The following is a 12822-nucleotide window of genomic DNA, read 5'->3' as shown; positions in this document are numbered from 1 at the left end:
AAAATAAAATGAAATGTATATACATCAAAAGTTTTAGAACACCTCAATTTTTCTATTTTTTATTGAAATGTATGCAGTTTAATTACTCCATGTACTCTGAAATTAAAGCATAGAACACATAAAAAAATTGTTGATAAAAAAGAAATCATTGAATCGTTTTGTTTAACAAAATGTAACCCCTTAAGCTGACAAACCCCCCTTGTACCCTTAAAAGGGCACCATATCTGTGTGCATATCACTGTTGTGTTGTTTGCCAAGTGTTTGGTATCCCATGAAAGCTGAGACTCTCAGCTTTCTAACGAAGTGAAGCATTCTCTGAATAAATGTTGTTTATACCCCCCTGCAATTACGCACCCCCTTCCGCATTCTGAAATGGCGGGGTGGGGCAATACTTGGTCTGAGTAGGAATACAATATATCTTAGAATATCTCAGAAAATATTGACAATAATGACATTTTCTGGAACCAGACAGTCTACTGATCAAAACAAGAACATCCACATTTTGGTAGAAGCAACACACCTGTAGAGAGCTCAAAATGTCAAGATGGAAAACTCTATTTACAGTGTACTAATACACAACGATTTTACATAATTGGATCTGAACTCTGTTTGATAGAACATCAAATAATATATACTGGATTTTGTTTTATTTTTGAAAATTATCACTGCAACGAATGATCACAACACATACATTGTGAATTCATAGGAATGAATCAGTTTAGGAGGTCAGCTGATTCTCTATGCAACCAAATTGGATATTGTTGTGATATGTTTGGAATAGGTTTAAACCTGTAATCTATATATTTTATATCTTCAAAATGTATTCTGGGGTTCTGATATGTATTTTCTATAGGGATTATGTCACAGGTTGGAGTGACACTCGACTCCTTTATAAAAACCTAGACTATGCATTAGGGTTGGCAGTGCTCCGGGTTTGCTGCCTCCAGCTCCGGAGTGGCTCCAGAGGTTCACCTCCAGCTCCAGGCCGGCTCCAGCAGCCCCAGCTCCAGCTCCGGTGTAGCTCCACACTGCTGCTCCGGCTCCGACTGCTTTTATCCAGTTCCAGCTCCGGAACCACAAAAAACAGTGCAAACTAGGATGTGAACGTTATAAATAATGATTCCTTTTTTACTTATTTTATGTAAATAACTGTTTAACAAAAACAAAATATTAATAACAAACATCTGTTTAACCATTTAAACATGAAAAAGTAGAAAATTGTAAAGATGTCTGTGACAGTTAGGGTTGCCAGCCGGCCAGTATTTTAGCGGACTGTCTGGTATTTGTACACTACATGGCCAACAGTATGTGGACACCCTTTCTAATTAGTGTATATGGCATGTGGGAGACTCTGAGACCAAGTAGAGGATGATTCTATGGTCTGATGATACCAAAATAGAGCTTTCTGACCTCAACACTCCGGCTCCAGGCTCCGGAGCACTCCAATGAGCTCCGCTCCGGCTCCAGCAATGTCAGCTCCAGCTCTACTCCGGCTCTGGAGCACAACTAACAAAAACTGTCCAGCTCCGCTCTGGCTCCGGGTCCCGGTCAACCCTACTATGCATAGTCTGGGTTTTTATAAAGGTAAAGAAAGGTAAAGTAAAGAACCTGCACCACCTCATACTTCCCCACACAGGTTCTTTACTCCTGGAGCAAGCACAGGATGGATTTGGGAATACAAATCACATACAGTCTTTCAAATCTACACACGCACACACCATAAGACGACAAAGATTCACACTTTCTTGATGGCAAGGATAGTCAACAATATAGAAGTTTCTAATAAATAGAAACAGGGATAAATTAACACTCTGGCATTCAATCCAAATATATAAAAAATAAATAAAGGGAACCTGTCATATAGATAAACTACCTGTTAAAAACAACATGGAACAAAAAATACTAATTAAAAGAAGATACAATGAAGTGATTAATAACAATTAGCCCCGTCACCTCCGGTGACACATACACACAAAGATATATTTAAAATATAATCCATATATATCTCATGTAAACCTGTCCAGGACCCCTAAATTAGGAAAGCATCATTATCTGTAGCACGCATCATTTCACTAAGGGGCTGAAACCTTTTACTTGCTACCTGGGAAGATTTTGCTATTTTTCAGGGTTTTCACCAAGCTGTCCCTGATCTCTTTAGTCCTCAGGCAGTAGATTATCGGATTCATGAGGGCAGGGAAGACATGCTGAATCACAGACCCCATAACACGCATGTCCACTGAGGTCCCAGGAATCCTGTAGGAGATATAGACTCCTGCAGACGTGAAATAGAACACAGAGAGGACCAGCAGGTGTGAGCTGCAGGTGGACACGGCCTTGGCTGTTCCCGCTGAGCTGGAGATACGTAATACTGACAGAAGGATCTTCACATAGGACAGCACAATGAAAAACAGAGGGATGAGAAGAATACTCAACACAGAAAATAAGCTAAAGTGGCTGATTGAGAGAACATCTCCACAGGCCAGGCGTAGCACTCCAGCATAATCACAGTAGCACAGCGGAACTCTATTGGGTCCACAGAACTGCTTTGTGAATGCCAAACTAAACACAAGGGTTGGGCACAGGAACCCTCCCAGCCAACAAACAACTATGAGTTGCAAAGTGAACCTAACCGTCATCCTGGCTGGGTAGTGGAGTGGGTGGCAGATGGCCACATACCTGTCATAAGCCATGAGCAGCAAGATAAAGCTTTCTATAGATGGCAGAGCCATAAAGAAATAGGTCTGGGTAAAGCATGCTGAGAAGGAGACAGTGTAAGTAGTAGAACTCAAGACAGCTAGCATAGTAGGTACAAGTGTTGTACAAATGGTGATGTCAATAATGGCCAGACTACATACAGTCAGGTACATGGGGGTGTGCAAGCTTCTGTCTGCTGCCAGTATGCAAATAAGGAGAAGATTCCCCAGTAAAATGAGGAGGTAGACTGTCAGGAACACAGCAAACAGGATGGCCTTGCTCTCTCTGTCCTGCAGTCCGGGGAAACCAGCAATAATGAATTCACTGACCATTGATCCTGTGTAGTTTGCATCAGTCATGGCTGTTCTGAAAATAACCACAAATAATAAGAAATTATCCTGCAATGCAACAGAAGACATATACAATGTTTAAGACATGAAGGAAAATGTATTCAAGCAGGTAATAAGTCCAGCACAAATGAATAAATACAATAAAAAGGAGTTCAACATCAGAAGAAAATCTCTCAAAATTATTGTTCCTATAAATACAGATATGAGCACAAAATATATATAGTACATATAGTGTATGAATAAATATATATATGCTTTGTAAGGTGTCTTACCTCCAGCAGTGGTGGCTGACCTTCAATCTTTTATCTTTTTAAAATATATTAGTCTGCTAGTAGTATGTTGTGTCACACAAAGTAACATTAATAACAAGTGACGGAAGAATAGAATTTAAGTTTTTGCAAATTACACTGCATTCAATAGTAACAGTAAGCTTGAACAGTAGTGTCTAATGCTATCCCTCATACTGAACATGCTAGTATCTTCACAAATATTGTAATAATGAAAGACAACACTGATCCACTCTGTAGAGGAGTGCAGGACACTTATTATGATTATTCTTTTTATTTCTTGGCAGACGCCCTTATCCAGGGCGACTTACAACATAAGTGCAAAAATACATAGAAGTACAAGGCATCAATCATTACAAAACGTACTTACTCTGATGGCCCAGTTAGACTGAAGCACTGGATTGAGGATCTGAATTGAACACACACAGCTTTATACCAGGTCCCAGTCCACTGGGGCCTACAGGCTGTAACACAAAGGCAATTAAAGCAATTAGTTCAACTCATTAGGCCATCACCAAGGACTGAAAGTATATATCACACAACATTTCTAGAAACACACTGGGGAATGAAAGAAAATGATACAAGAGTAGAACAACATTGTGTGAAGGGAGCTTCTATCAGACAGCTTTAATACTGAGGAGTGTAGAGAGGCCACAGCTGTGTAGAGGAGTGCAGGGAAACATTTGAAAGGGAAAACAGACACATTTCACAGCACAGCAACTTGCTAATCATCCAATCAACATTCCTAGCCACCATGTACACTTCTTCCATCTGCCCTCTTCTCTGGTTAACACTACCCTCTCCATCTTCTGCCTCCTTCTGATCCACAGTTATATACCCCTTTGTTTGTCTCACCATTTGTGAAGTCTTGATTTACTCCCAGTATTAATTTTGAGACCTATATCCCAGTGTTGCCGTTCCATGTCCTTTTGAGCAGTGCCTGTGTGTTTTGACCCTTGACCATTGATTCTTGGATTGCCCTCTTGGAACTGTTTGCCTGGTCATCTAACCCTTTGCTTGCCCTTTTAACTACTGTCTTGTCTTCTCACCATTGTTCCTGTCACCAGCTCTTGACCCCCTGGTTGCCTGGCCTCTCTCCTGTGCAACGCCTGTCGTCACATCCAGGGTAACAGTCTAATAAACCAACGCCAGACTGCCACTTGGTCAGAGGCCTTTTTTTTTTCGTTGTGTGAGTAAGATGGCCATGAAACCCTGAGAGATAATACAATTGAAAGTTGTTTTATGGGCTTTCAAGTATAGTAGCTTGTTTCAAAAATATTGAGAGGAGTGGTAATTGTCATAATTGTTTTAATCTTGTAAAGAAATATAGTTTTGTGGGAAAATGTGTAAAGTGATGTATTGTAATTGGGTTGGCAAATGTGTGTGGAAAAAGGATGTTATATTTGTGCAATATAGACCCCAAAGGGGGATGAGGTATGGCAAGTTATCATGTGGCAGAGACACTCACTCTGCCTGCTTTAACATTAGACCCCCAACATTCGAAGTACCTACAAGAGCCAAATTTTAACCGATAGCTCTTACACTCTGTTTATGTATTTCATATCCAACATTTACATAGCACAAATGGTGTATTTAAATGGAAGTATCAACATAAAACGTTACAATTATTTGGTATAAATAACATTGAAGCATCAGTGCAATACAATTTTTCTTGAAGCACAAAAACTGGCTCATGCAGCACAAAAACCCATACCCTTACATAATTCCAAAAAACACACACACATTTCCCATAACCATAAACAGTATTCACCTGTTTCCACACATTTCAATATTCAAAACTCTTTCTGCAAAACCTTACACAAAAGTTGCCAAATCATTCATTGCACTATATATTCATTCAGCAAGCACATGCTCTCAATATAATTAACTCAAGTCATCACAACCTAAATTCAAAGAGCACACCTTTCTCCAGGTGCAAACACTAACCCTCAAAATTGTTAACACACCAACCAGAATTACAGGATCAATATAAAGGCCCTAAAGGCGTGTCCGTGTGCAATGCCGAAGTTGCAAGACGAGGACTACAGCAACAAGTAATCTCAGAAGAAATCCGTGCCACCCTAGTTCATCATGTACTCATACATTGGAGGACTATGAGAGAAGCTGGACAGCTAGTGCAACCCAACCTAAGCCGTTACATGGTTGCATCCATTGTCCACACTTTCAGAAGGGAAAACAGGTAATTTGCCTTGTTACTGTGATACAGGTAATGTTGTAGTGCATATAGACTGAATCTACAATTTGTTCTTATTGTAGTTTTTACCACAGTAATAGATGACTATAGGCCAGTAATGGTCAAATTTAATTTTTGCAGAACTGAGAGGCAGCCATCTATTGGAGGTAGGTGGAGACTTGTCACAGCTCAACAGGAGACACACAATTCTGTGAATTAGTAATACACCCTGTTGCTTATATTTAGTACATTCATTTGACAACGTACAAAAATAAAATGTTTAAATAAATGTATAAATTAGTATTAAAACAGCTTCAAACCACTTCAATTTTAATTCATTAAAGATTATTGTAGTCATATAGATAAACATAATAGAAACTTTCAAGCATTTTGTATTTACCATTTCCCTTTGTCCCACTGTGCACTGCACAAAATTAGTGTTTGAAAAATGAGGGCAAAGACAATTAAGTAATTCAGGGTGGGGGGGCTGGTGGTCCTCCCCCAGAAGAACAACTGGAGACCTGCAATGCGTGATTCTGAGTCATTTCAAAGTCAACAAATAGCTAAAAATCTCCATGAAATCAGGCAGATTTGGAATCAACATATCTTTGCTTCACAACCACATATCTCCAACAAAAAATCCCATATCAACCAACATTATATATGCAAACTAGACGTGGTTTCTGGTGCTTGTCAATCATAGATCTACTTCGGTTAGTCTGTTATTAAAACGGGATGAGGAGCACAATTCTCGATTTGTGCGACTGCTAGAAATATGCGTCTGCATTGGAAATCATTTGTTTCCACAACTGACTATTGTCCTGTCCTGCCCTGTCTTGACACATGAGTCAGATTTGTTGAACAGTCCAGTCCAGTCATATCCTAAGAGAGATCAGGATAAATGAGGAGGTACTAAAGGGACTAGCAGAATTAAAAACAAACAAATCACCTGGGCCAGATGGGATATTTCCAACAGTACTTAAAGAATTGAGGGAAATTATTTATAGGCCGCTAACTCAAATATTCCAAATGACACTTAGAACAGGGGATGTGCCAACTGACTGGAAGACAGCAAATGTCATACCAGTCCACAAGAAAGGGGACAAAACTGAGCCAGGAAACTACAGACCAATCAGTCTCACCTGCATTACTTGGGCAGATCATGTCTTACTAATTTATTAGAATTTTTGAACATGCAACTGCAGCTGTAGTTCATGTGAAAGCAGATGATATGATATACTTAGATTTTCAACAAGCTTTTGATAAGGTTCCACACCAAAGACTGATCCTCAAATTGGAAGCTGTTGGTATTCAGGGTAATGTAAGTAGATGGATTATAAACTGGTTGATGTATAGGAAACAGAGGGTGTTGATTAGAGGAGTTGCTTCTAAGTGGATTGAAGTTGTTAGTGGAGTTCCACAGGGATCAGTACTAGGGCCTTTGCTTTTTCTAATCTATATTAATGATCTGGACTCTGGGATAGTTAGCAAACTTGTCACATTTGCAGATGATACTAAAATGGGTGGCTCAGCAGATACAATCTTGGCAGCACAAGCTATTCAGAGGGACTTATATTCATTATATTATATAAAATTATTATATAATATTCAGTTGTGGGCCGACACCTGGCAGATTAAATTCAATGTGGACAAGGTAATACATGCAGGTAACAAAAATGTCCACTACAATTACATTATAGGAGGTACAGATCTAGATGAGAAAGACCTAGGAATCTATGTGGACTCCTCACTTTCTCCATCCAAACAATGTGGGGAAGCAATAAAAAAGGCAAACACAATGTTAGGGTATATTGTCAAAAGTGTAGAATTTAAAACAAGGTAAGTAATGTTAAGACTGACAATGCAGTAGTTAGAGCTCATCTGGATACTGTGGACAGTTCTGGGCTCCACACTTCAAGAAAGATATCACTGCTCTAGAGGCAGTTCAGAGGAGAGCAACCAGACTTATTCCAGGTCTGAAGGGAATGTCCTACTCGGAGAGTCTGAGGGAACTGAACCTTTTCACCCTGGAACAGAGGAGACTATGTGGGGACTTGATCCAATTCTTCAAAATCATGAATAGCATCGACCACATCAAACCAGAGGAGCTTTTTCAGATCTGCAGGGACACACAGACCCGGGGACACAAATGGAAATTGGGCTTCAAGGCATTCAAACGGAAAACAGGAGACACTTCTTTACACAGAGAAGCGTCACAATCTGAACAAACTCCCCAGCGATGTGGTAGAAGCTGAAAGTTTGGGAACATTTAAAAATAGACTGGATAGGATCCTTGGATCACTTAGATATTAATGGACACCAAACGAGCACGATGGGTCAAATGGCCTCCTCTCATTTGTAAACTTTCTTTCATGTTCTTATGTTCTAACTGTCATTACAAAACTCTACACACAAATCCCTTCATTTCTCATTGCCTACACCATGTGGTCATTTAGAAAGCACTAGCATTCAATATTGTTCACTCAAGTCAGCACAGCTTGAGCACAATAGCACACGATTACCCAGGTGGAAACATTAAAATTGATCACACACCAATCAGAACCTTCAATAGATAGATAAAATGGCCTGAGTCAGTTCATTCAGTTTTGGAACAATGGATCCAGAGAGATGTGAAGGAAGAGGTTGAGAACACCAGAGAGGAGGAGGAGGAGCAGTAGGCAGTGGAGGAAGAGGTAAAGGAAGAGGAAGAGTAGAAGTTGGAGGAGGAGTAGGGAGAGGAGGTAGAGGTAGAGGAGGAGGTGGAGGTGGAGGAGGAGTAGGGAGAGGTGGGGGTGAAGTTGGAAGAAGACGAGGAAGGGGATGAGGAGGAGAAAGAGCAGTAGGGAGTGGAGGAAGAGGTGAATGAAGAGGAATAGTATGAGGTGGAGGAGGAGTAGGGAGATGAGGAAGAGGAGGAGGAGGTGGAGGAGGAGGACGACGACGACAAGGAAGAGGAAGGGGAAGGGTGAGGAGACAAGCACTCTAGTTGACCATGTCCTTGTCCATGGTATGACTATGAGGGAGGCTGGGCAACGAGTACAGCCAAACTTGAGTCGCTTCACCGTTGCCTCGATCATAAGAACCTTCAGGGAGGAAAACAGGCAGGTGTACTTCAGACTGCTCTCTACTGTAACTTTTAAGTGCTGTACTCTGTGTTGGAGGCAAAATGCCCCAAGAACAAGCAGGAACTAAAGACAGCAGCAGTGCAGGCCTGGCAGAGCATCACCAAGGAAGAAACCCAACATCTGCTGATGTCTATGGGTTCCAGACTTCAGGCAGTCAAAGACTGCAAAGGATTTGCAACCAAGTATTGAAACTCACAATTTAATTAATGATTATGTTAGTTTGTCCAATTACGTTTGAGCCCCTAAAACTGGGGGGACCAACTATAAAAATGGGTGTAATTCCTACACCATTCACCCAATTTGGATGCAACTACCCTTTCTTTTCAAATCCATTATGGTGTTGTACAGATCCAAAATAATGACAATTGTGTCACTGTCCAAATATTTATTCTAATTATACCATTATTTGCTGCGCATGATAATTAAACATTATTATTAATTTGAGCAAAGGTGTAGGAGCTAATTATCAGGTTAATTTCTCTCAGGGATTACAACAGTGCCCCACTGCATATTAATAACATAAAATAAAATAAACTGTATACACTCACCTAAAGGATTATTAGGAACACCTGTTCAATTTCTCATTAATGCAATTATCTAACCAACCAATCACATGGCAGTTGCTTCAATGCATTTAGGGGTGTGGTCCTGGTCAAGACAATCTCCTGAACTCCAAACTGAATGTCTGAATGGGAAAGAAAGGTGATTTAAGCAATTTTGAGCGTGGCATGTTTGTTGGTGCCAGACAGGCCGGTCTGAGTATTTCACAATCTGCTCAGTTACTGGGATTTTCACGCACAACCATTTCTAGGGTTTACAAAGAATGGTGTGAAAAGGGAAAAACATCCAGTATGCGGCAGTCCTGTGGGCGAAAATGCCTTGTTGATGCTAGAGGTCAGAGGAGAATGGGCCGACTGATTCAAGCTGATAGAAGAGCAACTTTGACTGAAATAACCACTCGTTACAACCGAGGTATGCAGCAAAGCATTTGTGAAGCCACAACACGTACAACCTTGAGGCGGATGGGCTACAACAGCAGAAGACCTCACCGGGTACCACTCATCTCCACTACAAATAGGAAAAAGAGGCTACAATTTGCACAAGCTCACCAAAATTGGACAGTTGAAGACTGGAAAAATGTTCCCTGGTCTGATGAGTCTCGATTTCTTTTGAGACATTCAGATGGTAGAGTCAGAATTTGGCGTAAACAGAATGAGAACATGGATCCATCATGCCTTGTTACCACTGTGCAGGCTGGTGGTGGTGGTGTAATGGTGTGGGGGATGTTTTCTTGGCACACTTTAGGCCCCTTAGTGCCAATTGGGCATCGTTTAAATGCCACGGCCTACCTGAGCATTGTTTCTGATGTCCATGTCCATCCCTTTATGACCACCATGTACCCATCCTCTGATGGCTACTTCCAGCAGGATAATGCACCATGTCACAAAGGTCGAATCATTTCAAATTGGTTTCTTGAACATGACAATGAGTTCACTGTACTAAACTGGCCCCCACAGTCCCCAGATCTCAACCCAATAGAGCATCTTTGGGATGTGGTGGAACGGGAGCTTCGTGCCCTGGATGTGCATCCCACAAATCTCCATCAACTGCAAGATGCTATCCTATCAATATGGGCCAACATTTCTAAAGAATGCTTTCAGCACCTTGTTGAATCAATGCCATGTAGAATTAAGGCGAAAGGGGGTCAAACACAGTATTAGTATGGTGTTCCTAATAATCCTTTAGGTGAGTGTATATACATCAAAAGTTTTAGAACACCTCAATTTTTTCCAGTTTTTATTGAAATATACACAGTTTAATGTTTCAATGTACTCTGAAATGAAAGCATAGAATAAATAAACAATTGGAGATAAAAAATAAATAATTGAATCGTTTTGTTTAACAAAATTTAACCCCTTAAGCTGACAAACCCCTGGGCACCAAATCCGTGTGCTTCTCTTTAATCCCATGTGTACTCTTCACTGCTGTGGTGTTTGCAAAGTGTTTGGTATCCTGTGGAAGCTGAGACTCTCAGCTTTCTAACTATGTGATGCATTATCTGATGTGAAAACATTGTTTTGTATACCCCCCTGCATTTTGGGATACTTGGTCTTAGTAGGAATAGGAAATCTGAGAAGTTATGACATATTCTGGAACCAGACAGTCTACTGATCAAAACACTACCATCCACGTTTTGGTAGAAGCAACACACACCCGTAGAGAGCTCAACATTTTGAGATGAAAACTCTGTTTACAGTGTACTAATACACAACGATTTTACATAATTGGATCTGAACTTCTCTGTGTTTGATAGAACATCAAATATAAACTGGATTAATTGTTAGGTTTTTCTGAACAAAACAAGCCTTTTTGCAAAGAAATCCAATCGCAACTGAACGATCTGTGAGTGACCGTCTGAATTTAGTTTTTTTTTGTGCAAATTATCACTGCAAAGAATGATCACAACACATACATTGTGAATTCACATGCATGAATCACTTTAGTCGGGCAGCTGATTCTCTATGCAACCAAATTGGATGTTGTTGAGATATGTTTGGAATAGTTTTAAACCTATAATCTATATATTTTATATCTTCAAAATGTATTGTGGAGCTCTGTTATGTATTTTCAATAGGGATTATGTCACAGGTTGCAGTGACACCCGACTACTTTATAAAAACTCAGACTATACCACCCCAGTTTATTATCATTGCCACCTCATCCCTCCCCACACAGGTTCTTTACTCCTGGAGCAACCACAGGATGGATTTGGGATTAAAAATCACATTTAGTCATTCAAATCTATACACGCACACACCATAACACGACAAAGATTCACACTTTCTTGAAGGCAAGGAGAGACAACAGTAATTAAGTTTCTAATAAATAGAAACAGGGATTAATTAATACTTGGGCATTCAATCCAAGTATATAAAAACATTAAAAGAGAACCCGTCATATAGATAAACTACCTGTTAAAAAGAACATGAAACAAAAATACTGATTAAAATAAGATACAACTGTATAAAAAACACACACAATTAAGTGATTAATAACACTTAGCCCCATCACCTCCTGTGACACAAACACACAAAAGTATATTTAAAATATAATCCATATAAATCTCATGTAAACTCGTCCAGGACCCCTAAATTAGGAAAGCATCATCTTCTGTAGCACGCATCATTTCACTATGGGGCTGAAACCTTTTACTTGGTACTTGGAAAGATTTTACTATTTTTCAGGGTTTTCACCAAGCTGTCCCTGATCTCTTTAGTCCTCAGACAGTAGATTATCGGATTCATGAGGGCAGGGAAGACAATCAAAATCACAGACCCCATGATACGCATGTCCACTGAGGTCCCAGGAATCCTGTAGGAGATATAGACTCCTGCAGACGTGAAATAGAACACAGAGATGACCAGCAGGTGTGAGCTGCAGGTGGACACGGCCTTGGCTCTTCCCGCTGAGCTGGAGATACGCAATACTGACAGAAGGATCTTCACATAGGACAGCACAATGAAAAACAGAGGGATGAGAAGAATACTCAACACAGAAAATAAGCTAACATAGCTGATTGAGAGAACATCTCCACAGGCCAGGCGTAGAACTCCTGAATAATCACAGAAGCATTGCAGGACTCTATTGGGTCCACAGAACCGCTTTGTGAATGCCAGACTAAACACAAGGACTGGGCACAGGAACCCTCCCAGCCAACAAACAACTATGAGTTGCAAAGTGAACCTAACCGTCATCCTGACTGGGTAGTGGAGTGGGTGGCAGATGGCCACATACCTGTCATAAGCCATGAGCAGCAAGATAAAGCTTTCTATAGATGGCAGAGCCATAAAGAAGTAGGTCTGGGTAAAGCATGCTGAGAAGGAGACAGTGTAAGTAGTTGAACTGAAGACAGATAGCATAGTAGGTACAAGTGATGTACAAATTGTGATGTCAATAATGGACAGACTACATATTGTCAGGTACATGGGGGTGTGCAAGCTTGTGTCTGCAGCCAGTATGCAAATAAGGAGAAGATTCCCCAGTAAAATGAGGAGGTAGACTGTCAGGAACACAGCAAACAGGATGGCCTTGCTCTCTCTGTCCTGCAGTCCAGGGAAACCAGCAATAATGAATTCACTGACCATTGATCCTGTGTAGTTTGTATCAGCCAT

At 40.5% G+C, this 12822-nt stretch overlaps 1 protein-coding gene across 1 annotated transcript; it reads right to left on the bottom strand.

Annotated features, from left to right (window-relative positions):
• Positions 1–8121: 8121 nt before the first annotated feature.
• Positions 8122–12822, bottom strand: LOC136751725 (olfactory receptor 6N1-like). The gene is made up of 2 exons (XM_066707518.1): positions 11905–12822; positions 8122–8538 (listed from the first exon to the last, which is right to left on the bottom strand). The coding sequence occupies exons 1-2, from the start codon at positions 12820–12822 to the stop codon at positions 8122–8124; spliced, it is 1335 nt and encodes a 444-aa protein (XP_066563615.1).

This window comes from Amia ocellicauda, chromosome 6 (genome assembly GCF_036373705.1).
Source record: "Amia ocellicauda isolate fAmiCal2 chromosome 6, fAmiCal2.hap1, whole genome shotgun sequence".
In the NCBI taxonomy this organism is placed as follows: domain Eukaryota; kingdom Metazoa; phylum Chordata; class Actinopteri; order Amiiformes; family Amiidae; genus Amia; species Amia ocellicauda.
The sequence above is the reverse complement of the archived record's forward strand: the minus strand, read 5'-3'. Positions and strand labels throughout refer to the sequence as shown.